At 44.9% G+C, this 27,836-nt stretch overlaps 1 protein-coding gene across 1 annotated transcript in view; it reads right to left on the minus strand.

Moving 5' to 3' along the window:
- LOC137432640 (extracellular sulfatase Sulf-1) overlaps positions 1–27,836 on the minus strand; it is a 199,824-nt gene that overhangs the window by 35,113 nt on the left and 136,875 nt on the right. Inside the window, exons 14-15 of the mRNA XM_068124726.2 lie at positions 12,743–12,839; positions 11,930–12,024 (exon numbers count right to left, since the gene is read on the minus strand). Of these exons, the coding sequence (XP_067980827.2) occupies positions 11,930–12,024; positions 12,743–12,839 (192 nt within the window). The remainder of the gene's footprint in view (positions 1–11,929; positions 12,025–12,742; positions 12,840–27,836) is intronic.

Here is a 27,836-nt window from a genome sequence, read left to right on the forward strand (position 1 = left end):
CCCCCGCGCCGCCGCCATCTCCTCTGTTGTTGTTGTAATTGTTGGGGAAGAAGATGGAAGGAGGTATGGGAAAGGTCCTAAACTCACTACTGATGCCATATAATCACATTCTGGTGCAACGAAGAGTCATAATTAATGGAAACGAGGCCTTAACTGACATAGACTAAGAATAACTAGCAAGATGTCCGAAAGTTGTCTACGTGTGGTGCGGTGGACCTGGGCACGACATTTAATGGGGGAATAAGGGGAAGGTCGGCTCTACTGATTGTTGTTTACATGCAATGGGACTAGGGAATGGGGGATTAGGGAAAGTTGGGGAGTATTGGAGAAATAGGGGAATATTTACAAGCGGATATGGAGGCCAAATTCCATATTCGCAACAATATATATATATATGTGTGTATATATATATATATATATGTATATATATATATATATATATATATATATGTATGTATATATATATATATATATATATATATATATATATATATATATATATATATATATATATATATATATATATATATTGCGGATATGAGGATTGTATTTTTTTTATTGTGTTGTATTGTGGTAAAGTGCTGTGTAACATTGGTTGAATATGGCCCCTCCTGCCTCCAGAGTTGTGTAAAGGTAAAAAGGGCGTCCCGGTAGTTAATTCCATGAAACACCACATTGAAGGACACGATAAAACCCTTGTTCAGTAGTTTATATCCTTATTATGTGTTTTAGAGTAAGGCCTTGTCTTCCATTAGAATGACACTCCATTGCACCAAGTGAAAGAGATAGATTCCCTTCATTCCCATTCCCAAAAACCTCCATTTCCCCTTTCGTAATGGCCAAGCCTCAATTTTGCAATTACATCCCCTCCAAAGCCGCCATTGAACACGAGGCAGGGTTGGGGAAGAAAGGCGGGTCCCCACCTCGTCATATAGGGGAGGAGTGAGTCAGCCCCACTCAACCAACCACGAACAAGGGGTTGGACTTGGAGAGGGTGTGGAGAGAAACATCGAGGAGGTTCGCGAAGGTTGAGGGGCGGGGCCTATATAACCCGCGCGCGGGACGTTCCCCAAGCAGATGAGCTGAGATCTGAGATGAGCTGAGATGAGCAGAGATGAGCTTTGACGAGATGAGCTTTTACGGAGATGGGTCCAGGAGATGCGCTGGAGACGAGCTGAGAAGAGAGATGAGCTATGACAAGAGCTGAGTTGTGAGGTCCAAAAGCAGAGATCATCCAGGGAAGCGCAAAAGCCTGCTATTCGTCACCTTGCTCGCCAGCGGCAGCGTCCACAGCAGCAACAACGCTCGACAGCCGTTTGGGGCCTGGACGGCGGTTTTGAGCAGGGCCGCGAAGGAACGGCGGCTGCCCAACCTGCCGATTCGTGCTGCCGGACCCATTGGACTTTCCTCTCCTTCCAGCCAATTCCTATCATCATTCCCCGTGTGAGTCGTCTTTGTTTGTTCTGTCCTGGGTAGGTAATTAAGTCTGTATAAGCTAGTAATTTGCACTGTGTCACCTGCTTTTTCATGTCCCCTGTAAATAACCGTGACTGCTCTTTTTGCTTGTGTTTGTGTAAATAATAAACCCCGTTACTCTTCTGTACGTCTTCTTCTTCTTCCTCTTTGCATTCGTCGTCTTAGTCTTTTCCATATTGAATAGCTGTGGCGCGATACGGCCGAAGTCTGGGTGAATCGGGTGAGTCGGGGAAAAACTGTTCGGCCGCGGTGCCTCCGCTCGGTAAATAACATCTTATCCGCGGACCGTAACAATTGGTGTCAGGTGTGTCGGATTCGGACCTGGGACTAAATTAATTTAGCCCAAATTTTGGGACACAATTGTACAATTGGCGTAACAATTGGTGTCAGAAGTGTCGGATCGGACCCGAAGCGCGCTTAACGCGCTCAAAATTACGAGCTGCTGGAAATTTGTGTTTTAAAGCAAAACCCGAATTTTGAAATCGCGCCATGGCTGGTCAAGGCGACGGGATGCCGGTGGGAGAGATAGACGGGGTAGAATCGACCCAGGACCTCGGGGAAATGTATGTGGAGGAAAGGGAGGAGGAGAACAAGAGCAACGAGGAGGTGGTTGAGGGGGTATCAGGCGCGCAAAATGGCGTCCTCGCGCACCAGGTTGAGGAGGCACAAAATGGCGGCGCTGCGACAACCGAGACCGCAGCGCTGGGGAAATTGGACCTCTTCGCGGCGCAGATGATGGGGTATATGAAAAAGATGGCTGAAAAATCCAGCAGGGAAATGGAACAAATTTTGGGAAATAAATTTGAGGGTTTAGACAATAAAATTGAGGGTTTAGACAATAAAATTGAGGGGTTAGACAACGGGATAAAAGAGGTGAAAAATGGGTTAACGGGGGTGGAAAATAGAATGGCTGCCCAGGAGAATCAGATAGAGGGGGTGAAAAATGGGTTAATGGGGTTAGAAAATAGGATGGAAGGCAAATTGCGGGAAATAGGGGAGCAATCCGCCTGAGAAATTAAACAAATGGGAGAGCAGATAGAGGAGGTGAAAATCGGGGTAGAAACCAAACTGGATGCTCAGAGGGATGAATTGGGACAGATGAGGGTGGCATCTACAAAAGAGAGGGAGGAGATACGACGAGGTGTAAGTGAGGAGGTCTCGGGGGTACGCGAGGAGGTAAAGCGAGGTGAAAAGCGTATGGAGAAAGAAGTGAGGAATAATACGGCGAGGTTACAAGGGGGAATAGAGGGTCTGACGAGGGGAGTAGAACAGCTGACAGTGGGACAAAAATAACTAGTGGATCAAGTAGAAAAGAATACTGCGGTACTAGGAGGGTTAAAAGCGACACAAAACGACATAAAAAATGACTTGATAGCGACACAGAGGCAATGTCAGATGGTACGTGAGGGACTGACAATGAGGTTGGATGAGATGACAGAGGTAATGGAGACGAAGGACCGGCAGGTGAGGACGCACATAGAAACGGTCAAGGTAGCCTTAGAGGACGAAATTGAGGAGACGCACCGGGAAATAAAAGAGGTGAAGAAAAAGTTAGAGAAGGTGGAAGAAGGGGTGAGTGAAATTAAGAAGAGACGGACAGAAACTAAGAGAGAAATACAGGAGGAGGTGATGGAATATGTACAAGGTCTGTGCTCAAAGCGTGATGTTGTGCTCGCTAACCAAATAAAGAGTTTGCAGGTGGTGAAGGAGGTGCGGAGACGAGGTGCCAAGATGAGTGGCGATATACGAGGAAATGTATATGATGTGAGGGGAGCTTCAGTCGGCTTGGGGGTTGCTTTGGACCCGGGTGTTCGTGAGAGGCCGTTGGTGAAGTGTGCGACAGGTACGGTGTGCGAAGGAGGAGGTGTGCGAGAATGTCCGACTCTGGGGTGTGTGAGGAAAAAGTGCGCGCCGAGGAGTGAGTGTGCTGTCGAGAGTGAGTCGGTCGTAGCGCGTGTGCGAGGGAGCACATGGAAGCGTGTAGTGAGGAGTGTTACAGAGGATGTAACGGAAGAGTGTGCGCAAGAGGATGCGCGAGAAAGGTGTGTAACGGACGGGTGCATGGGGAAAGAGTGCGCTGTCAAGAGTATCAGTAAGGGAGAATGCACGCCGGTGGTGAGTGTTACAGAGGGTGTAACGGGAGAGTGTGCGCAAGAGTGTGTGCGAGAAAGGTGTGTAACGGACAGGTGCATGAGGAAAGAGTGCGCTGTCGAGAGTAAGGGTGAGTGCGTTGTCAAGAGTGGAGGTGAGAGTAGTGCGAGTGACACGGGGCGTGAGTTGGTTGTGATGGGTGAGAGAGGGTGTACACCTGGAATGGAAGGATGCACACCTGGAATGGTAGAGCGTGTGTGGGAATGCACACTTGAGTTGGTAGTGAGGCACGTGGTTGGGTGTGCGAGTGAGAGCACACCTGTGATTGTCATAGAGGAGGTGACCGAGGAGGGGGCGCGAAGAGGTGTGTTGGTGAGGTGTGCGAACGACGAGTGTGTGCCAAGGTGTTCGGTGGTCAGGTGTGTGACCAAGTCTGTGAGCGGAATGAGTGTACCTAGGTGTGTAAGAGAAGGTGCAATGACGAGGAGCATGGGAACAGCTGGATGTATGAGCAAGGAACGGGCTGCGGGGTGTAAGCATGCAGGTGAGGCATCGACGGTAACCGGGTTAGCGGTTAGAACGACATTTAGCCGAATCGGGCCCTCGGTGCGCGTCGGGCAGCTTCGCGTGCCGCGAGGACCAGCGGGGATCCGAACCACTGCGGTTTCGAAAGGACCGCCGTACGTGATCCACGCTGGGCCGCGCTTTGAACGGCCGTGTCCGTGCTCCACTAGGCGGAGCGGGCAGCCCGATAGGAAGGGTCGTCATGGCGACCCCTTTTTGTTGAGACGTTCCGGCAGGTCGAGATCGGGCCATTGGATGGCTTCGTGCCGAGGTGGTGCGTGGGATCTCGGCCCGGGTAAACCTCCTTCCCTGCACCGAGTGCCGGACGCATCCAGCCGCCGGCACCAAACAACCCGCATTCATTGCTCGGCTTTACGAAGCCGGGCTGTGGAAGTGAATTGGCGCACCGAGAGGCACTCGTGAGTGGACTGTGATGATGGTGATAGTGATAGTAATTTGATACGAAATTTAGAATAGTGGGTAGAAGTGGCAGTAATTGGAAAATTTTTGATTTGTGGAAATTGGACGAGCAAAATTTATAGTAAGAGATGCCCCATGTGATGGGATGGCCAATCCACCATCCCTCACAGGGGGGGCAAAGGAGCACTAGGTTATGGGGTTTATGGCAGTGGAAACTAGCCCGGGTGGGTTAGGATATATCGTGTGTAGGGATCTAGAGAGATGACCTTAGGTAACGTTAAGATTAGTTAGTGACAATGATACCGGTAGTGGGGACGCAGGTAGATTAGAGTGGATGACAATGATGAGGGAGCGCAATAGTTTAAAGGGACGACTGGGAAGCGCAAGTTTCAGAGGGGAGTAGTTAGATGAGATAATGCCGTGTGTTTGAGGATTGGAAGTGTATTGTGAAAAGTGTGTAAGGAACAGGTGTGATTGCACAGGTGTGCAACTGAACAGGTGTGTGGAGCAGTGTTTGAGTGAGTGATAGTGATGAGTATTGTGCTGACCAAATGGTCCAGGAAGGAAGGAGGGTGCAGGTGGCACCAGGTATGATTGCACAGGTGTGCAACGACAGGTGAATGGAGAATGGTTGTGTGGAATACATGGAGTGTGGAATACATGGAGTGTGGAATATATGGAGTATTGGAATGGATGGTCGTGGAGTGAGTATGGTGGAAACTATGGAGTGGAGTGGATGGTGCGAAGGTGTGAATGGGGGAAGGATGGACCCCCATCACGAATACCCGGGGCGGGTAGTGTAAGCGTTAGGTAGAGGGTATAGGTAAATTGTGGTTGGATATTGGCATCTGTGGTGCGGGTGAAAGAATGGTATTTGGATGGGTGCATTAGTGTTGTGGAAATGGCTGGGCGTGTAGCCTGTTAGTGTGTGTAGTTGGGTTTGGCACTCCACCACTGTGAGGATGTCGGCCAGGTGAGGCCGCAGGTGGGCTCTGGGAGCCGGTAGAGTTGTTGTGGATGGGGCCTGAGGATCCGGAGGACGGACCCGGGTAGCCCAGTGCCAGAGGGCACCGAGGGGTGACAGAGCCAGGAGGGGCCTTCCCCAGTCGATAGGTTAGGTTAAGGAGCAGGTAAGCTCGGGTGGCAACTACAGTGGTGGAGGTGTGCAGGTGGGTAGACCTGCTGGGAGAGCTACACGTCACAGCCCAGAAATTGTGCAAGGGCACCGGGAGATGAATCGGGGGAGTGAGACCCCAAATTGAGAAGCACCACAGTTTGGTCAATGGGAATTGGTTTTTAGAACCCATAGTGTAAGTTGGCCAATGGATTGGCAGGGAGAGACCCCGGGTAGTGTAAAGTGTGTTAAAGTCATTTAGAGGATCGTTAGGATGAAGAGTCTCCTCGCACCATCTACATGCACTCACCTGAGGTGACAGGTACTCCACACCATGTAGGTTGTTTTTATTATTTTTATTGTGCAAATGTTTTGGGATGTGAGACGCATCATGATGTGGGTGTGACATTGTGCTGATGTTCCATCTCTTCCTCCTTATGAGGATTGATGATGAATTGGTGATGGCAAATTTTGGCTAGAGGGATTGTGGAGACGAATTTGGTGTAGAAGAAATATGGGGAAGACGTGACAGTAGTGACGAATTTGTAAATGTGTAGATTTTGTACATATGGGGTAAGGGCAAGGGTAGTGTAGGTGACAGGGGGGGTGACGTACGGTAGGGATGAGCTTTCTCACTTCGCTCTCCGTACGCACTTCGCCTTGCATTGCCTTATGGATGTGTACCCTTGTGACCTTACCCCTCGCTCATCTGTCTTACCCCCTTTGTCTCCCACATGAGGACCTGAGCGCCACTGGGCGCTGAGGGGAGCGTGCGTGAGTCGGCCATTGTGCGCCCGGAACTCCCAGAACCAGCTGTCTGCATCGATGCACCACATTATGGACCACATGTCTGTGGCCGAGCACCACTTATGGACCCCATGGGTTGGGGCATGGCCCCTCTGCTGGAACTGGCCATGAGGGCCCGAAATCTTGCTGGCGGACCTTGATCACAGGGCACCGATGCCCCACAGGTGAACCACACGTAGTCGGCCCCTGTGGGCCATAAATAAATACAAACGGACAAGTTAGGTGCATTTTATTGCAAATAGGCCGCCAGCAAAGGAAAAAGACAACAACTGGAAGAAATAATAATAGCCAGCAGAGGGAGCCGAAGAGCAAGAGACCACCTGCAGGGTTAGGGGTTGTTGTTTTTATTTTTTATTCACGAACAGTAATGACTGTGCACCGATTGGTGCTTGAGGGTGTGTTGGTGCGTTTTTTGGGTGCTTTCATGGTGCAGTGATGCAGAGCAGACTGTCTCCCCCCCCAGAAAGAAGAATCACAGGTCCTGGGTTGCGTTTTGTAAATAAAGTAGCGTCAATTGTAAATAATGCTCCCCACCGTCAGTGTGTAGTTTGAAGACCATTCCGCAATTCGGTTAACTGTGGGCGTGAGTCTGTTAGGCAGGGTGCAATGGAGCAGCGGGACATATTTATTTATGTTTTAAAACTGTGGCACTCAGGGTCAGGTTAAAAGTAGAGGGAACTACACCTACGTGTCACACTAACTTAAAGTTGTAGGCCCGGGACGTGCCTAAGAGGAGGAGGGTGCAGTGTTGCGGATATGAGGATTGTATTTTTTTATTGTGTTATATTGTGGTAAAGTGCTGTGTAACATTGGTTGAATATGGCCCCTCCTGCCTCCAGAGTTGTGTAAAGGTAAAAAGGGCATCCCGGTAGTTAATTCCATGAAACACCACATTGAGGGACACGATAAAACCCTTGTTCAGTAGTTTATATCCTTATTATGTGTTTTAGAGTAAGGCCTTGTCTTCCATTAGAATGACACTCCATTGCACCAAGTGAAAGAGATAGATTCCCTTCATTCCCATTCCCAAAAACCTCCATTTCCCCTTTCGTAATGGCCAAGCCTCAATTTGGCAATTACATCCCCTCCAAAGCCGCCATTGACCACGAGGCAGGGTTGGGGAAGAAAGGCGGGTCCCCACCTCGTCATAGAGGGGAGGAGTGAGTCAGCCCCACTCAACCAACCACGAACAAGGGGTTGGACTTGGAGAGGGTGTGGAGAGAAACATCAAGGAGGTTCGCGAAGGTTGTGGGTCGGGGCCTATATAACCCGCGCGCGGGACGTTCCCCAAGCAGATGAGCTGAGATCTGAGATGAGCTGAGATGAGCAGAGATGAGCTTTGACGAGATGAGCTTTTACGGAGATGGGTCCAGGAGATGCGCTGGAGACGAGCTGAGAAGAGAGATGAGCTATGACAAGAGCTGAGTTGTGAGGTCCAAAAGCAGAGATCATCCAGGGAAGCGCAAAAGCCTGCTATTCGTCACCTTGCTCGCCAGCGGCAGCGTCCACAGCAGCAACAACGCTCGACAGCCGTTTGGGGCCTGGACGGCGGTTTTGAGCAGGGCCGCGAAGGAACGGCGGCTGCCCAATGCGCCGATTCGTGCTGCCGGACCCATTGGACTTTCCTCTCCTTCCAGCCAATTCCTATCATCATTCCCCGTGTGAGTCGTCTTTGTTTGTTCTGTCCTGGGTAGGTAATTAAGTCTGTATAAGCTAGTAATTTGCACTGTGTCACCTGCTTTTTCATGTCCCCTGTAAATAACCGTGACTGCTCTTTTTGCTTGTGTTTGTGTAAATAATAAACCCCGTTACTCTTCTGTACGTCTTCTTCTTCTTCCTCTTTGCATTCGTCGTCTTAGTCTTTTCCATATTGAATAGCTGTGGCGCGATACGGCCAACATCTGGGTGAATCGGGTGAGTCGGGGAAAAACTGTTCGGCCGCGGTGCCTCCGCTCGGTAAATAACATCTTATCCGCGGACCGTAACAATATATATATATATATAATATATATATATATATATATATATATATATATATATATATATATATATATATATTATATATATATATATGGTCATTGTATATATGGCAGGGGGCTGCAAAAGTAGGTATACAGTAATGAAAAACAAAACGTGCGCACAAAACGTATTTTATTGATGATACAAGCATATCAATAATAACATATCAATAATAAACATATCAATAATAAACATATTAATCCCTCAAATGTTCAAACTGTTTGCCCCCGGCATTCACACACTCCACTAGTCGAGTGTGGACACCCATGCACACTCTGGCACAAAGGTCTTTATCAGCATCAATTTCCTGGCAAGCCTCCCGTATGAACTGAATCATGGCATCAACAGAACGTGGCTTGCATGCGAAAACCCTGTCTTTTACACATCCCCAGAAAAAGAAGTCCATAGGGGTGAGAATCGGCGAACGTGGTGGCCAGTCAACGGCTCCCCGACATCCAATCCACCTGTTGGGAAATTCTTGGTCAAGTAGCGCACGCACAGTGAGTGCGAAGTGCGGTGGCGCCCCATCCTGCTGAAAGTAGAAGTCGTCCTGCTGCTGTTGTTCGCGTACCTGTGGTATGATTGTATCTGTCAGCATGTTCAGATACACGTGTTGATCGACAGTCCTGTGCAGAATGATAGGTCCAACGACACCTTTGCAGGACAGGCCAGCCCACACTGTCACCCCAGGTTGATTGAGCTGTTGCTCAATCGTGACTTTAGGGTTTTCAGTTGCGTAGTACACACAATTATGCCGATTAACGGCACCCGATAGCTTAAAGTTTGCTTCATCGGACCACACGATTTTGCGCAGAATGCTGTCACCCTCTTGTTCCTCGTTCAGGATGGCTTCGCAAAATTGTAAACGCCGATCCGAGTCATCCTCTAATAAACCATGTATCAATCGTGGCACGTACATTTTCAGTCCTGCACGGTGCATCAAACGACCCAACGATTTGCGTTCAATACCCAATTCAGATGACGCCCTGTTTTTCGATTTCTGAGGGCTCTGGGTAAATGCCAGGGCGACTTGCATTGCATTCTCTGGTGTTGTCACGGTGACTGGATTGCATTCTCTGGTGTTGTCACGGTGACTGGTCGACCAGTCTTCGGCGAGTTGTGGATAGACCCCGTCCTCTCAAATTTGTCACGTATCCAGTAAATCGTGAGCCTCGTTGGTGGAGGCAATGCAAATGTTTCTCGCCACTGCTCTCACACACGTTCACTATTCTCTGTCTTCCAGTACTGTTTCAAAATCCATTTGCGCTCCTCGTCTGTTGAATTACCAGCCATCGTTAAATTTCCACTTTACCTGCAAATAATAGATGTATTATAGAAAAAATTACGAAAATAAAAATATAAAAAATGGTAATAATGATTTTAATGAATTAAATGAATTCTAGTATTAAATGAATCCTAGCACCACTATTATAATACTGGTATAACTGGTATAATCCTTACTGTATACCTACTTTTGCAGCCCCCTGTATATATATATATATATATATATATATATATATATATATATATATATATATATATATATATATATATATACATATATATATATATATTAGTGTACCTAGTATTGCAGCATATTTTTTGAGAGAGCAATGGCTCAAAGATTCGACATTTTGAACATAGGATAATCTTCAACTGGAAGTAAGAAAAACATGACTAACTGGATGATATTCATAGAATGCTTACCCTGTGCAGTGTTGAGGGATTTGGTGCGAGCCAACTCTTCTGATTTTTTGAGGCAGCAAATTTGTAATTGCATATATCTACACTTCTCAGGTAAATGTGTACAAATTATACTTGAAATCCTGAAGCAATTACAATTATTCTAAATTCACACGGTTTTTGAGGTACACTCAATATGCACTATATCAAATGGTTATGTAACATGTGGTAAAGTTTAAATTTCCTTAGTTGAACGGTTTTTGATGTACGATCTTAACAAAATGCAAACACGTACGTACACGATGATTGCTTAACCTCGCTTTTTGCTTTGCGAGCTCGAGATAATAAACACTCGAGAAAATAAAGATAAAGTATTGGTGGGATATAAGGAGGGTGGGGTAGAAGATGATGATCAGGAGGTGGAAGGAATGTTGTAATAAGATTAGGAATAGCTCCAATATATAAATACACCTCTGAGAAAGTTTTTTTTCTGAATTGCAACGTAAACGTTTTTATTTACCAGTTATTCATACACTTTAATGAAAAAATAAGGGACACCAATGGAGTATGCAAATTCCCTTCTGCGCTGTCTTTCCTGGTTTCAAATCTCGAGGCAGGTATAAACGTTCACTCTGATGTCTCGCATGCATGGCGGGGCAAGTGCGCTGCCCATTGGAAGGACCTTCAGCAACAGTAACTGTCTGCCAGCAATCGTCGTTGATGGTCGTTAAACATGGTCGTTTTGTGAGGAGTTCGAGAGTTATCGGCAGCTTTTTGGCTGAATTTGAAATTCTTGCCAGTCGAACATCAAGCTGAGCAAGCCAGTTCCAGAAATATTTGGCCTCGAACCATTCTCCCTGGCCAGCCCCCCGTAATGAATCGAAAAAACAATTAGGGCCATGTAGGCAGAGGAGGAAATAATGAAAAATACCTTAACCTTGTGTGTTGTCAACTATATTGTGAGTACTGTATATAATTTTGAACGTCACTTTCAATATCAAAAGTGAAGCACTGAATTGTTTCAATTTATAAACTAAGTTTCAATAATTCCAAGTTTGCAATACAAATAGGTTTTATAACACAAAATCTTTAATCCATAGAGTCAAATTCCTGGAGGATTTTTCTTAATGAAAAAAAAAAGAAGGAAGCATTCCTTGCACCAAAAGGTCTTGAAATTAAACATTGAAAAGTAACATACCAATGTTGAATCAAGGTTCCATTGTGCCGACATACTCTCCTCCACTTTTACAAAATTGTATACGAGAATAATTATGTCTGCTCAACAATCATTGTGTGTGCTTGTACAATTACAAATCATGTACATGATAAATGTCAACCGAGTGCATCGACTTTGAATTTATCTTTATCGGAAAACATTTTTCACAGCAATTAAGCAAAAATAGTGGTGAAAGGAAAGGCAGCTATCAAGGGACCCAATTAGGAAGGAATTTTCAACTCCGCAATCTCAATGCATCTCGATTGAAGATCTTGTGTGTTTAATATGTCTTACTAAAATAGGCAGCAATGTGTTCCAGACACGGTTTAAAAGCAAGTCTGCTAACGAAAGAAATGGAGATGTTTGTGAAATAACTTGGATGTGCAAGAAAAATGGGTCACATGATTTTAAATAGGAACGCGTGTTTTAGGAGAACTGCTCCTTGAAATTCGAGCAACGGCATTGGAGTCATATTGTTTCTTGAAACGATTTACTTGAACAATATTAATACTTTCTGAAATGTGTGACCAATTCCTTACTTTTTCTCATCGCAGAAACATTCTTCAGGTTTTTTCCTTTGTAGATGACCTTTGACCTCACGGAGATGCGTTACCTTCTCCTGAAGTGATTTGATCTGTGGAGAAGCGAAACAGCAATTTTTAATTTCCTCTTCTGAAATGGTGGCCTCTTTATTTTCTACCACTAATTTCTGCTCTTGCACTCTGTGGCCTTTCTGTGCTACCCTCAATTACCTCCCCCCTTTCCCCATGGTTCTCCAGGGTACCTGTGGCCTGTAAGTGAACCACTAGTGGTGAAACTCAAAATCTAGGCTCACTGCTCACTTTCACTCATTTGTACATCTCATGATCTTTTCTACCCCCATTACCACTCCCCAAGCCCACAACTACTTCACTACGTTATTGCATTTTTCCTCCTCTCCCTCCACGGACCTTTCTGTTCTTTGTTCCATTACCATTTCATCCCCGGTATTTCACTTCCCGTTCTATCAAACCCTTCTTGCTGTGTTTGAGCTTGCATCCAGCTTGTTCAACCCTGGGGTCATCCGCCCATCTCCTTGCTCTCATTCATTCTCTCCCTCATTCTTCCTCCAGCGTCCCTCTGTCGCGTTGCTCTATCTTGCTGTTGGTGTTTTCCCCACTTTACATTGTGTTCTGGCTGTTCTGTCCTGTTCTGTGTTCTACCTCATCTATGAGCCTCGACAAAAAACGAGAAAATCGCTGGAAAAATAAAATTCCAGACAAAAGAAGAGGATAGCATGACAAAAAAGCTACTGTATCGTATCAAAGCAAATATTCACTAATGAGTAAGATATCATGAAAGTCAGGCTGTACCTGGTTGTCCACATACAAGCGATGATCTTTCCATGCAGGCATTGATTCATACAACTCATCGTCACAACGAACCGAGTTGTTTGAGAAAGAATAGCACCTGGAAAAAGATGGATAAAGTAAACTATGACATCACCGTTTTAAATAAAATTAATGTCAAAGGTTGCAAGTATTGCTGTTAATCAGAAGGATAATTAATGATGGATTGACGATAATAAAAATTTTCCAGCAGACATTCCAGCAAGGAAGTGAAGCATTGGAAACTCAAATGTCCCGTGGTGTGGAAATCAAAAACACTTGTAGTTATTCTCCGATCACAAGGGCAAACACTTTGCAAAAATGGAACCTCACCAAACCCAAACAAAACTAAAGAGTTCATAGAACACGACACCCCGTGCAGTGTTTACGTTTATACAGGAGGGCCTTGCTGTTCGTGTGGGTTGCATTCTTGAAAATCCCCGTGAACTGCAAATCAGTGATACTTACCGGTAACCTTAGGGGGGTAATGGGGAAAATAGGGTTAGGGACTTCAACTTTAAAATTTGTCCAAACTGTACCCCTAAATTAACATGTTTTGTGCATTGTTTTGTGATATTTATTTTCATGAATAAAATAATTAAGAACATAAAATATAGTTCATTTTCTTGAGTTATTAGGATTCATGAAACCTAACCTTAATAATAATGTTGATAAATTTGATACAATAATGCGCTGCGATGTTGATGATGGTGACGATAAAGACGAGTTGATGGTGATGATGATGTTGGGGGATTTGGGGGTTATTGTGTTGACGGTCCATGTTAATTAGGTGAATAAATGTGGAAAATATTTCGCCAACCAGAGATTATTCGAGCACATTGAACGCAATCCGCAACCTTGTCTTAATCAATTCATCATGATAGAGAGAATCCACGAATTGGCAACCCACGGACGACAAAGGCCCTCCTCTATCTCAGTTTTAATAAAATATTAATTTTAAAGATTGTTTAAAAAATCCAGAAGTTTAGCGCTACTGAAGCAGTTTTATATACATCAAACACCTTATACTCTGTAATAAGATGACATTGAGTCGCAATTTAGGAGATGGAGTCTTTATTGATCACCATCGATTGCAGCGCGTCAATCAGCATTGTGCATAGCCATATTTGCGGCCTCTTCTTCACCGCGAAACACATGCCATACCCTCTCATGCTATATATCGATATAAAGCATGGTTCTTGGAAGATTGTGAAGGTGATTTGTGCTCTACAGTCTTCAAGTATGTAATAAAGGTTTAAAGGCATATAAAAAAAAGGAATTCCGGATTTTACCGCCATTTTCCCCAGTGGTTATTCATGCCTGTTGTATGTGTTCTTTATGACGTCCTTAAATATGCTAACTTTCCTGTTTGGAATGAATTTCAATTTTGTTTGACTGCCAGGCAGGCAGACAGAATAAAATAATTACGGTCGGACATAGACATTCAGAGATTTGCTCTCTGCAGACCCTGCATATTTGCGGTTGATAAAATGTGACCTGCTTCAACATTCGCGGGTCTGTTCTTTGCATATTAAAGTTTTTTGTGGGTGCGTTTTAGTCGTGCTAAAATGAGCTGGGTGGCCTGTCCCACCATTCGTGCTATAAACCTAGCTGCGGGGCATGTCCCACCATTTGCGCTATAAACCTAGCTGCGCGGCATGTCCCACCATTTGCACTATAAACCTAGCTGTGCGGTATGTCCCACCATTCGCACTATAAACCTAGCTGTGCGGCATGTCCCACCATTCGTGCTATAAACCTAGCTGTGCGGCATGTCACCCATTCGCGCTATAAACCTAGCTGCATGGCATGGCCCACCATTCGCGCTATAAACCTAGCTGTGCGGCATGTCCCACCATTCGTGCTATAAACCTAGCTGAGAGGAAAGGCTACACCATTTGCACTATAAACCTAGTGGCGCAGGCATGTCCCACCATTCACACTATAAACCTAGCTGTGCAGCATGTCCTACCATTCATGCTACAAACCTAGCTGTGCGGCATGTCCCACCATTCGCTCTATAAACATAGCTGCACAGCATGTCCCACCATTCGCGCTATAAACCTAGCTGCGCGGCATGTCCCACCATTTGCAATATAAAGATGCTCCACTGTATCTACCAGATGTTGCATAAGACGTCATCCCCCACTAGTCATCCACCACAAGTTACACCATTAAAATGCTTCACCCCATCTACACCAACTGCTGAAGACGTCATCACCCATGTGTTACACAATTAAAAAACACTTCACCACATCTACCAGCTGCTGCGTAAGACGTTATCTCACACCAACATCCCCCACAAACAATGGACTCTCACAGTTACCCACAATTTCCGCATCACTACTTATGTCCAGTATGTCATTTGTCTAAATCATTCTTCTCGTTCTGCTGCCTTGACCTGTGTTTTGCCTCTCGCTCCGCTCTTTAATCAAACATGGCTCTGAAGTGCAAGACAAGTGCTGGAAATACGTCAACTGCCAAGTTCAAGAAGAAAGGGTATGAGCCTGAGCAACAAAGTGGAGCTGCTGGACCAGCTTTCAAGAGGAGAGAGTGCGGCCTCTGTGGGCAGACTGGATGGAGTAAAGAAATCCAACATTCCCTACAAGCGGAAGAAAGAAAAGGAGATCTGAGAAAACGTTACGAAAAACACCGAGCACAATAGTGGTCACCCACTAAAAGTTGTTTTCAGGAGATGTCTATGTAGAAAGGATGCAGAAAGCTCTCAATGTATGGCTGGAGGACACTTCGCAGAAGAACATGCCATTAAGTGGACCTCTCATTCATGAAAAGGTGATACATATGTAGATGTACGTGTATCTGTCTGACGCAGGTGGTGTTAGCATGAGTGACGTGGGACTGTGCACGAGTGATGTCGGTCTGGGCACGAGTAAGGCAGGTGAGGCTACGAGTAATGCACTGAGTGATGCAGGTACAAGCAGCTCCAGTCCATTCCGAGTGAGCAGGGGATGGTTTGACCGCTTCAAAAAGTGGTACTGTCTCTGCAACGTCAAGCTGTCAGGCAAGTGTGCCTCCGTGGACCACGAGGTGGCCGAAATGTTCCCTGCACAATTTTCCCAGCTCATTGACAAAAAAGGCTACCTGCCTTTGCAGATGTTCAATGCTGACAAGACCAGCCTGTTTTTGGAAAAAATTGCCAACGCAAAATTTCATCTCGAAGAGAGAGAGGACAGCATCGGGGCTCAAGACCGCCAAGGACCGGGTATCTCTTCTCCTCTGTGTGAACGCAAAAGGGTAGTGCATGATGAAGCCCATAATGCTGTACCGTTCCTTGAACCCATGTGCTTTCAAGGGCAAGAACATACACATGCTGCCCATGTTTTGGAGGGGATTCAGTAAGGCATGGGTAACGGCAGCAATTTTCATGGACTGGTTCCATAACTGTTTCATCCCTCAGGTGGAGTTACCTGGCGGAAAAAACATACATTCGTGGTTCTTCTGCTCAGCGATAGCACTTCTGGCCACTCCAGGGACCTGAAAGTGGCTTACCCAAACATTGAGGTGATCTTCCTGCCACCCAACTCCACCTCCCTGATCCAGCTGTTAGACCAAGGGTTAATCTCCACTTTAAAAACATATTATACCTACCACACCTTTCGCCGCATTTTGGATGAGATAGACTCTGACACAGAGCTCACCGTCGGGCAGTGTTGGAAAGAGTTCAATATAGCCCACTGCATTGGCACCATCAACGAGTCGCTGGACAAGGTGAGAGCCTCCACCATCAATGCCTACTGGCAAAACCTGTAGCAAAAAGTATTGAATAATTTTGCCGGCTTTCCCGACATGGAGGAGAGGCATGAAATTGCCGGTTTGCCAGGGCAAGTGGGAGGAGAAGGCTTTGACGACATGGAGCCTGAGGAGTTGGATGATCTTATCGCCTCGCTTGATGAGGAGCTCACCGAGGAGTAGTTGGATGCCCATTATCAAGGAGGAGGAGGAGGAGGAGGCAGGCCAGTGATGAAGAGGAAGTGGTGCCGAGGTCCAACCTCATGGTGAAGTTTCTGGGTGAGGTGCTGTGCGATATGCCGGCAATTGCCGATAGGCTGCAAGACGCTGCAATTGCTGCATGGAGTGTTACATCAAGTTCAAAAGGGGGTTGGATGATGTGATGCTCCCATGCAAGGAGTGATATCGAAACATGCGACAATCTGCCAGGCAGCTCTCGATCACGCTTCTTTTTTTTTGCCCTGGTCCCTCCACCTCAGGAGCAGCAGCACCCCCTTTTAAATTTTAAGCAGTCGTTATGAAACTGTAGTCGTGCATTCGCGGTCGAATTTTTTTTTAACTTTAAAAATTTTCACCTATGAATTATGAACTGCCAGAAACCTATCCCCCTTTTTCCATTGAAACAATGCCCCGACATTCGCCGTTTCAACATTTGGGCATTTTCGCGAATACTGGGTTCTGACAGTATTTCACTCATTACCTGCGCATATACGATCAGGAAGAACAAAATGTAACATTCAATATAAGCTGTTCCTCGATCATAAACGGACTGACATTAACCAATTGCTTTATCCCACTTTTCACTTCGAGTGCGGGGGACAACAAAGATGCAAGGCGTCATCGAGGACAAAGATCCAACTGCACCTAAAACATGGGACGTGTAGATTATTCCTCCCCTTATCCCTTATTTGTCCAAGTCTCCCTCTTTTTTTGTCTTTGAGCTCTGCTTTTGGTGTTTCACCATCATCATTCTAATGCCCCTTTTGTTCTGTTGGGTCCTGATCCATCATGTGTTTGTGCTCCTCCATGATGCTCGACTTTCCACACAAAAAACACAAAAACAGCACTCAGCAGAACATATACATCTGTCAGGTTGAACAGTTTATGTTTTCTATCCTCCGATAGGCCAGATCTGCATCTGGACCTTAACTAAAATCGAATCGACTTGTTCATTCCACCAATCCAACTCAACCACCAAGTTTTGTCATAATCCGTCCACAATTTTTTGACATAACTTCACCAAATTTTCTTTGCAGATAGCTTCACTATTTATCGTTTTTGGGCCCCATCTCTCAATGGTAAAGAACCACTTGGAAAAAAAAAAAAATCTCGGCTCTGCATCCTCACCAAAGTCTAATCAATTCTTGCTTATCACACACAACCTGTCCAACCCAATTTCGGCTGAATCAGATAACATTTTCAGATATCGTGCTATATATCGTTTTTGGCCCTATCTCTTATTGGTGAAGAAACACTTTTAAACTATAGTATCCGGATCCGCATCCGAAACTTCACCAAAATCTAATCAATTCGTAATTTTCATACGCCCAATCTGTCCAACCCAATTTCGGCTGAATCAGATAACATTTTCAGATATCGTGCTATTTATCGTTTTTGGCCCTATCTCTTATTGGTGAAGAAACACTTTTAAACTATAGTATCCAGATCCGCATCCGAAACTTCACCAAAATCTAATCAATTCGTCATTTTCATACGCCAAATCTGTCCAACCCAATTTCGGCTGAATCAGATAACATTTTCAGATATCGTGCTATTTATCGTTTTTGGCCCTATCTCTTATTGGTGAAGAAACACTTTTAAACTATAGTATCCAGATCCGCATCCGAAACTTCACCAAAATCTACTCAATTCGTCATTTTCATACGCCAAATCTGTCCAACCCAATTTCGGCTGAATCAGATAACATTTTCAGATATCGTGCTATTTATCGTTTTTGGCCCTATCTCTTATTGGTGAAGAAACACTTTTAAACTATAGTATCCAGATCCGCATCCGAAACTTCACCAAAATCTAATCAATTCGTCATTTTCATACGCCCAATCTGTCCACCCAATTTCGGCTGAATCGGTCTCTAACCTTTTGACATATCCTGCTGACAGACAAACAGACAGACAACTAAACCGACAGGGGTGAAACACATAACTTCGTTTCACCTTCGGTGGTGGAGGTAACGAAAAAAGTAACTAAATAAATATGTAGACAGAGGAGATGCGAAAGTGTATTCATCAATAAATAAATAACAGCGATATGTAGGTAGCACTGATGGATAAATAGATAAATAATTAAAGGTGGTATGTACAGGGTGGCCTGGAAGTCGCTTTACCCCTCCCCAGTAAAACATTCGTTCTTAAACTCCTAATGTGCAGGTTTTAATGGACAATACTTAATAAATCATTGTATCTGTATGGGTTCCATCATTTTCCTGATTCAGTGTGGCTGCATACCAGCATACCAGGACGGGGGAGGGAAGGATGTGCGAGAAAGTTAGCAAGGATAAAGCGACTTTCAAGCCACCCTGTACATAATGGAGATGATGAAGTCTATATAAATGAATAATGGTTGCTGAAAGCATATACATTCCTGTACTATTCTCTCCCATAGATTTTTTTTCAAAAAAAATGGCGAAATTCGGAAATCGCATCGTGTGTCCCATGACTTTTGGCTCCGATCCCAAAATAATTTGATTTGCCTCGTGCCCAGATGTTACAACATAAACATGCCGGATATGGGGAAAAAAATGCGTCCAGCCATTTTCGAGTAGAGACGGACCGGTCCAGACTGACGCACAGACCGGATGAATGGATGGACTGACAACAGCCAAATATGAGCCTCCAAATGGGCTAACGCCGGGTTAGGGGGCGAATTTTTTCCCCAAATCCTACCGACACCGGCACTTAGTACCAACTGAGTAGGAATTGGAATAATCCCAAATTCACGATAAGCTAAATGGCACTTTCCACCAAAACTGGCTGTTTAAATCCCACAGCAAGAACTAGAACGTCACTCAGTAGAGAGCATACATACCTCCACCTGGTTGGCCAGTTCACTGAAACAACTTAATGGTGAAGTTAACAAATGGTGAAGTTAATGTTTGCTTTAATTGTGAATGAAGGTTTATCTATGGCAAGTTCATGTTTGTGAGGGTAATGTTAATGAACTTAATGGTGAAGTTAATGTTTTTTGTTAACAACATTCTACTAACTCAATGGTGAAGAATCAATTAAAAAAATTCTACTAGCTGGATCCGGGTCCGGATCTTCACCAAAATCGAATCGATTCTTCTTTGTCACACACACAACCTGTCCAACAAGTTTCGTCCAAATACATCCATAACTTTTTGAGATATCCTCCTATGTATCGTTTTTGGCCCTATCTCCCAATGGTGAAGAATCACTTAGAAAATTAAACAATTGTCATATCCGAATCCATATTCAGATCTTCACCAAAGTCGAATCGAATTGTCCTTGTCAGACACCCAACCTCTCTACAAAATTCCGTCCAAATCCGTCCACAACGTTTTGAGATATTTTGTTCACAAACGGGCAGACAAACGGACAAACAGACAGACAGGGGTGAAAACATAACCTCCATCCACCTTTGGTGGCGGAGGTAATAACGGTCTATTCAAATGGTATTTTAAAAAGACCATCCATGGGCATCGAGCTGACCTTTCCTTGTCTCCGCTGGCAGTCATTGGACTGTGTATTTGCCTTGAGACCACGTGCTTAGCACCATGGCTTGGGCTGTATGTGGAAGACAATGCCACTTTTGGTTGACAAACAGTTCTTCACTGTCCATGTAGACTACTAAATAGCGCTCAAGTGACGGTGGCTCTCTCAGACACTTGGTGCACTGACAAGGCTTTATGTTGGTTTGTATTTCAGGCCAAGCTGCAGAAGCTTTTGCGTATATCCTGCTCGTTTTGTTTTTAAATATACAATTAATTATATTAGCAACGGTACCCGCCCTATAGGCGGGGCTTCAATTGGGAGGCCCAATTGAAAAGGCAAAATATCAGAAATTGAAGGCTTTAAAAAAATTTTTTAAAACGATTTATATAAACATCCGTTAAATCATATCACAAGCAAATCATCAAAATCTAAACAGTATTTGTAGAATTTCAATAAAAGCCACATCACTGTTCGTATTGGTAAATATTATTCCATCATGTTTGGAAAAACTGGCAAATTGGAAAAATTGGAAAATGGAAAAATTGGAAAATTGGGGAAAAAATTGGAAAAACAATATAGCCTATTTTACTCCAGGGGGTCCCAGGATTACCCACCCAAAATTTCGTTGCGATCGGTTCAGCCGTTTTTGCGGTACCTGGGAACAGACAGACAGACATTTGGTGAATTATAGTAAGATGTGACTTGAACAAGAATACTGGATGAAATCAACTTAATTTTGCTCGGAGTATGCTAAACGTCGTTGGAAGCAAGGATAAGCTGATGTTGCTCAGACAATGGGTTAACACCTGAAATGCCAGCTTATCCTTGCTTCCCACGCCAGCATACCTCAATCGATGTCCTGCTCATTTCATCCATTGTTCGACCTGACCACCAACGCAAATCGACATTCGCCTTCACAATTAGGGCTATTTTACCACTGAAGGATACGTGGATACAGGGATACATTGGGCATTGGTAAAATATTGCTAAATATTGAGTGACCTTGTACCGGGTGGCCCATTTATCTATCCTTAATTTTAAACCACTATAATTGTATTGCTAAGCAACAAAATTAAAAAAGTTTTTTACAGGATATTGATAAATATTTCAAGTTTTTATGACTCAAATTTCATTGAAATCACGTGTATCAAATTAGTGATTAATTTCGACATGATTTCCATCATTTTCTAGCAATGTGCGAAACCTTTTGGAATATGGTACTCCAAAGCCACTTTCTGTTGCATCCAATTGTCATTTCTCCAAAAGTTGCTTGAATCCACTCGATCTATCAGGTTTTGAATGTTCGCCGATTGAGTTGTGTAAACCTGGTTGATTTGCGTAAAATTTTTATCATAAAAACTTGGAATATGCATCAATATCCTGCAAAAAAATTGTTTGATTTTGTTTCCAAGCAATAGTATTATCGGGGTTCAGGATTGTGGATAGATAAATGTGCCACCCTATGGCTTAAATGTGAATTCCAAAAATCACAATGTGGACAGATTGAATATAAACTGTTTTATAATCATCTTTCATTTATAGGAATAAGCCTGGTGTTGGCTTAGCGGTTAGGGTGCCGGCTTGGAATCCTAGGATCCTGGGTTCGAATCCCGGTCGATCGCTGAATTAACGCCAGGGGGGTTGACTCAGCCCGTCGTCCTTCCGAGGTCGGCAAATTGAGCACCAGCTTGCTGGGATGAATGATCCCGGTGTGTACCCAGACTTAGAATAGGTACACCGTATCCCTGCGCATTGTAAGAGGAAACTAAGGGTTGGTGTCAGGAAGGGCATCCGGCCATAAAAACATTGCCTCAAACAGGGCCCCATGACAGTAATACCCCGTTTAGCACTCAGGATACGTTCCTAAACATGGAGCGCTAAGCGAAACAGTGCTCTTCGGGGTCATTATAAACCATTACGTATATGAAAATGCGTTCCTGATAATTTTATTTTCAACCTGAGATATATAATCCCCTGCTCAAGTGGGGGAAAAATGGCCTTAAAAAAAACGGTCATTCATTCATTCATTCATTTCATTTTTAGGAATATGGAATATATTTGGTAGGAAAAAAAGGAAAAAGGTTCCGCAAAGAATATTGACTGCAATTCAACCACGTATTGCAATCTCCATGTCTAATATAGCAATGCATCATCACAAATCCATGTCTACTCTATTGGCTTGCGCTTTTTGAAAAGAGCACGCAATGGTGACTTTTGTCGGAAGTGGGAAAGACATGGATTTTATGCATGCAGCTGTTCGCCATTTTGCTGTGACCACGGAGGTCAATCCGTTTAGTGTTGGCTAGAATGGAATGAATCCGCTGAGATTTACACAACCGCCGGCCCATAAAGCCATTCGACCGTGAGATGGAGAGATACTGTAAAAAGGGCAACTCTAAAGGGATAAGATTCCAAACGTGCAGCTGTGGACAATCTCCTGGCTTTCAGCTGTAACGCAAGCAAGCTCCCTAAATTTCCAGAGTCGTTATCTCATCGCAACACCGCAATACGGATAGTGGAAGCGGCGTACGGAATGATTGGGCACACAGCTGTATTGTGTGAAAATATGGTGCCTGTAATGGCTTCACCGGCTGCACAATCAGTAATGAAATCAGGCAAACAATAAGGGAAAGGGGCAGAACAGAGAACAAAGGAATAAAGAATAGGATGCGAATCCTGTACCAATACTTACCTGAAAGGCGTGTGAAGCTGAAAAGTCAGTGAAACCACAAACACAGTTAGGGTTTTGATCTTACGCATCCCGTTTAGAGGCTGGTAGTCTCTTTGAGTTGTCTCTGGCCCGGGTTTGAATCTCGACGCAGCTATAAACTGTCACTCTGGTGCTACACAGGCAGAGCGATCCATCAATGTGTGCGCCATCCCTTGGATGGATGTTAAGTTTGTGCCCAACTTGTTAATGGACCAATCCGCTGTTTAACGAACTTGGGCATCAGTTGGACCCATCTACTGACATTGGTCGTTTGTGGACGTTAAAGATGCCATGGTGTCTCTTGAGGAGAGTAGACGAGCTATCGCCGGTACCCTAAACAAATTCCAAATTCCTGCTCTAAAGTATAGGGGGCATGAAGTTCCTTGCGAGGGAACACCTGCATTATGTTAAAGTGACATGAAAGTTAGTTTTCAAATGCTGAAAATTAATTACTAGACCAGATCATTATCAAAATTTTCACTCAATAAAAGTTGTTATTTAACTTTTTTTTAAAGATCAAGATTCATGGAATAGCAAAGTGAAAGAGAGTGAAAAAGTTGTGATCTCATAGTGGGGGCAGTGGGGGCAACAATTAGACACAATAAGCAAGGGAATGAACAAACAGGAAAAGAGAAGAGAGAGGAGGGGATGAAACACTGCAAGTTGAAAGTGTAAAAGGGTTTGTTTAGTGAGGTCGATGGGGGTAGAGAAAATTGTAGGTAGGGATGGGGGATGACATGAAATGATGGTTGCACCACCTGCTTGAAGCCGTCGAGGGAAGAGTGTGATTGAACAGGCTCATAAGGCCGCTGAACATCCAAGAAAAAAAGAGGTGTGAAAAGCCTGGATTTGGGGAATGTGACCAGGAATGGTTTAGTAGAAGAACATGCGGATCCTGCAGGAGTTTGGGAGGGTCAGATAGTTGAGAGAGCAGAGAGGGCAAAACCAGAGGAGAAACGATAAACATGCTATGTTCAAACAACGATAAACATTCAAGCAGCCATCAATCATCTGGACTGGTCTCCCATCTCTACCACCTCTGACATCAACTCATCCTGGGAATTCTTCCAAAGTAAATTGCTCTCTCTCATGCACAGATTTATCCCATCTCGTCTTCAGTTGTCATACCCTTCCTCCCGTCCATGGTACACGGAATCTTGTGGTGAGGCTGTTGCCCAGAAACAACTTGCCTTCGTCTCCTGGAAAGCAAATCCAACGGAAGGAAATCTCATTTCCTTTCACAAAGCCCGAAACAAGTGTGTGTCCACCCTCAGGAGAGCCAGGAAACAATATCTCTCCGTTCTCAAGACCGAACTCTCTTATCTGTCTCCCTCTTCCAAATCCTGGTGGCGTCTGGTCAAATCCGTTTCTGGTGTTTGTTCCCCCTCCATCCCCTCCCTTACCTCAAACGGCTACACAGCTGACTCCGCACGTGAAAAAGCTGAATGCCTCAACTCTGTGTTTGCCTCTAAATCTTGTGTCCCAAACCCATCCCTCTCTGTACCCACCATACCCAGTCGTACCCTGCTGCTCCTGGACTCCGTGTCCTTTCCTCCTGACAAGGTGGAAAAGTTTCTGTCAACCCTCGACTCTGATTCTGCAACTGGACCCGACGGCATCAGCCCACGGGTCCTAAAATCCTGCTCTGCTGCTCTATCTCACCCTCTCTCTGTTCTCTTCACCCTCTCTTTTGCTCAAGGTCAACTGCCATCTGCTTGGAAATCAGCCAACATCACCGCTTTGCACAAAAAAGGTGCAAAAACAGATCCTAGCAACTACAGACCAATCAGCCTTCTCCCAATTATCAGCAAAGTCATGGAATCCATCATTGCTTCTGATATGAAATCTTTCCTCTTCTCCAATGGCTTGATCTCTGATCATCAATTTGGTTTCAGACCAGGTCACTCTACTCTGGACATGCTGCTTCTGCTGTCTCAACAATGGATGGAGGTCCTCAATGCCAAACAGGAAATTAGAGCTGTCTCCCTCGACATATCACGTGCCTTCGACACGGTCTGGCACCCCGCTCTGCTCACCAAACTCTCCTCCTTTGGTATCCATGGAAATCTCCACGCATGGCTGGCGGACTTCCTCTCTAGTCGTCGTCAACGTGTGGCCCTGAATGGGTTTCTCTCATCTCCTCTTCCTGTTCAGGCTGGAGTTCCCCAAGGCAGTGTTCTGGGCCCCGTGCTTTTTCTGGTCTTCATCAATGATCTCTCTGACTCTCTCGAAAATCCTCTCTATCTCTTTGCTGATGACTCCACTCTCTGCCGCTCCATTCCTCTTCCCTCAGATCGGCAGTCTGCTGCCTCCTCACTCTCTGAAGACCTGGACAAAATCACAGACTGGTCAAACAAGTGGAACATGTCTTTCAATCCTGACAAATCTCACACTCTTACTATGTCTCTCCGAAAAGATCGACTGGACAACCCTCCCATCTACTTTCTCAACAATCCTCTCCAAGAAGTTCTGTCGCTCAAGATTTTGGGTCTCACTATCTGCCATGATCTTTCTTGGGAAAACCACATTTCCAAGCTGGCCTCCAAAGCCAGTCGCCGACTGGGCATCCTCCGTCGTGCGAAGTCCTTCCTCGGCACACCTGAGCTCCTCACCACATACAAGGCTTTCATCCGCAGCTCAATGGAATACTGTTCTCCCCTATGGGCCGGTGCTCCTGCCTCACACCTAGCTCGGCTTCACGCTGTTGAAACCAAAGCTTTCAGAATTATTGGAATCTCCCGCGATGAAGCTATCTCTGAGGGCCTTTCACTCACTCACCGCAGGCAGGTAGGTGGTCTTTCTGTCTTCTACCGACTCCTCTCCGGCCTTGCACCCCCAGCTCTCTCTGTGCTCTGTCCCCCAAATATTCCTACAGGTCGCACAAGATCTGCCAGCAACCCTCTGATGGTTAAACTGCCGAAATCTCGGCTCTCCGCTCACCTTCACTCTTTCATTCCTCTTTTCTCCCGCCTCTGGAACAAACTCCCTCACTCCCTTCAATCCCACTCCTCCCTCCAGGTCTTTAAAACAGCTGTTCACCACCATCTCTTATCTTCCCCCATCCAAAACCTTGATCTTTTCTACCCCCGCTAATTCACCCCAGATCCACCTTGTTTGAAATTCCAACTTCTTTCCTGGAAGTCCTGGCAGTGTCCATATGTTTTATACCTCTCCCACTGCCCCCTTCCCACGCCCCCCCCCCCAAAGCCCTCGCCCTCTCTCAGATCTCTCGATGTCTCCATGTCTCTCGGTCCCTGCTCTCAAATGTTGTGTTTGTGTCCTTCCCCCTCTCTCCCCATCTTGTCTACCGCTCCCTATGTTATATGTTTTATGTGTCGGTTTGTCTTTCTGTGTGATTAATGTTCGCTCTTTCACGAGCCTCGATATTGTATACAAAAAAAAAAAAAAAAAAAAAAAAAAAAAAAAAAAAAAAAAAAAAAAAAAAAAAAGCCTCGACAAATGTGACTTCTGTGAATAATTTCTGTGGTGGCAGCCATGTCTTTCCGACAATTGTCAAAATGCAAAGATAACATCACGTGTGTGTGTGTGTGTGTGTGTGTGTGTGTGTGTGTGTGTGTGTGCGTGTGTGCGTGTGTTTAGCCAACCATGAACGAGAGATGGATATACCCACAGAAATTCCTGCGAAATCCACAAGGTTTTATTTCCTCCATAACAGGAAATATTTTCAAAGTAGTAAAAACCCCATAAAAAATGACGGGTTGGAACAGTTTATTCAACGGTGCAGCCTTGTGAGCATGCAAGTCTGAAGCCTCGGCCTAGTTTCAGGTGTGCTTATATGTTCTTTATTTATTAGACACCATACGGACGTTAATGAACACTCGTTTTACTCTGCGCATGTTGCACATCACGTGCAGCAAATTTCACTTCCATAGGCCTTGTATTTATTGTTATTAAAAAAAAAAATTGCTTCTTTACACCGCCCTTGAGGCTCGGTTTGCAAGCCACCGTCTACAATTCCAATAGAAGAGAAATAATTACTCTTTTATGGAAAATCTTTTTCGAGTTTGTGTTATCCTCAAAAATATAACGTAGTGAACACACATTTGTGATAAAAGATTGACCTTTAAAACCCACCCTTATGAAGGGGACAGGCATCTGTAGAAACACACAAACGGACATTGTGTTTTATATGGTGAAAATGAGGACGTGAAGTGAAAAATGATCAAATGTAGTATATCTCAGTTGCAATATTTTGTACACAATGTCGAGGCTCGTGAAAGGGGTTGAACACATAACAGAACAGAAAGAACGCAATGTAATGCGGGGAAAACACCAACAGCAGGATAGAGAGATCACAATAGAGTGGCATACAGTGATATGGAGGAAGATTAGACAAGGAGAAGAATGAGAGGAAGGGGAGGAGGAGTAGGGCCACTGGTGGGCGAACAACCTAGAAACAAGTTCAAACACGAAGAGGGTTGAGAGAACAGGAAGGGAAAAACAAGGGATGAAAGAGCAATGGATCAAAAAATGAAATGGGGTGTAGAGGGAGAGGGAGAGAAGACAACAACTTGGAAAGGAATGGGTGTACTTGGGATGGTTAATAAGGGTAGAAAATATGAAACTAGACTTGGTGGTATAATGTGAGAGTGTCCGCTCTGAGTCTGTGAGCTCGGTGGTTCGAACCACATCCGAGTCATACCAAAGACTTAAAAAGAGTACGTGCTGCTTCCTTGCTTGAGGCTCAGCATTTAAAGAGGATGGGGTGTGGACAAACAACCATAGGTTGGCACCGCAGCGCAGGCTTTGATAGGCCTAATGCCTGCCACCTGCATTGGAGTTCCGTTACCATCTTATCATCAGAACAGTGGGAGGTGACCGGAGGTGGAATGGTGAACAGTCATCCTGAAGTCTTGGAGGGAGGAATGAGATTGAACTCAAGGTTAGTTGGTTGTGCAGGTGGGGG

The sequence above is a fragment of the Myxine glutinosa genome, chromosome 8, assembly GCF_964187855.1.
Source record: "Myxine glutinosa chromosome 8, kmMyxGlut1.1, whole genome shotgun sequence".
In the NCBI taxonomy this organism is placed as follows: Eukaryota; Metazoa; Chordata; class Myxini; order Myxiniformes; family Myxinidae; genus Myxine; species Myxine glutinosa.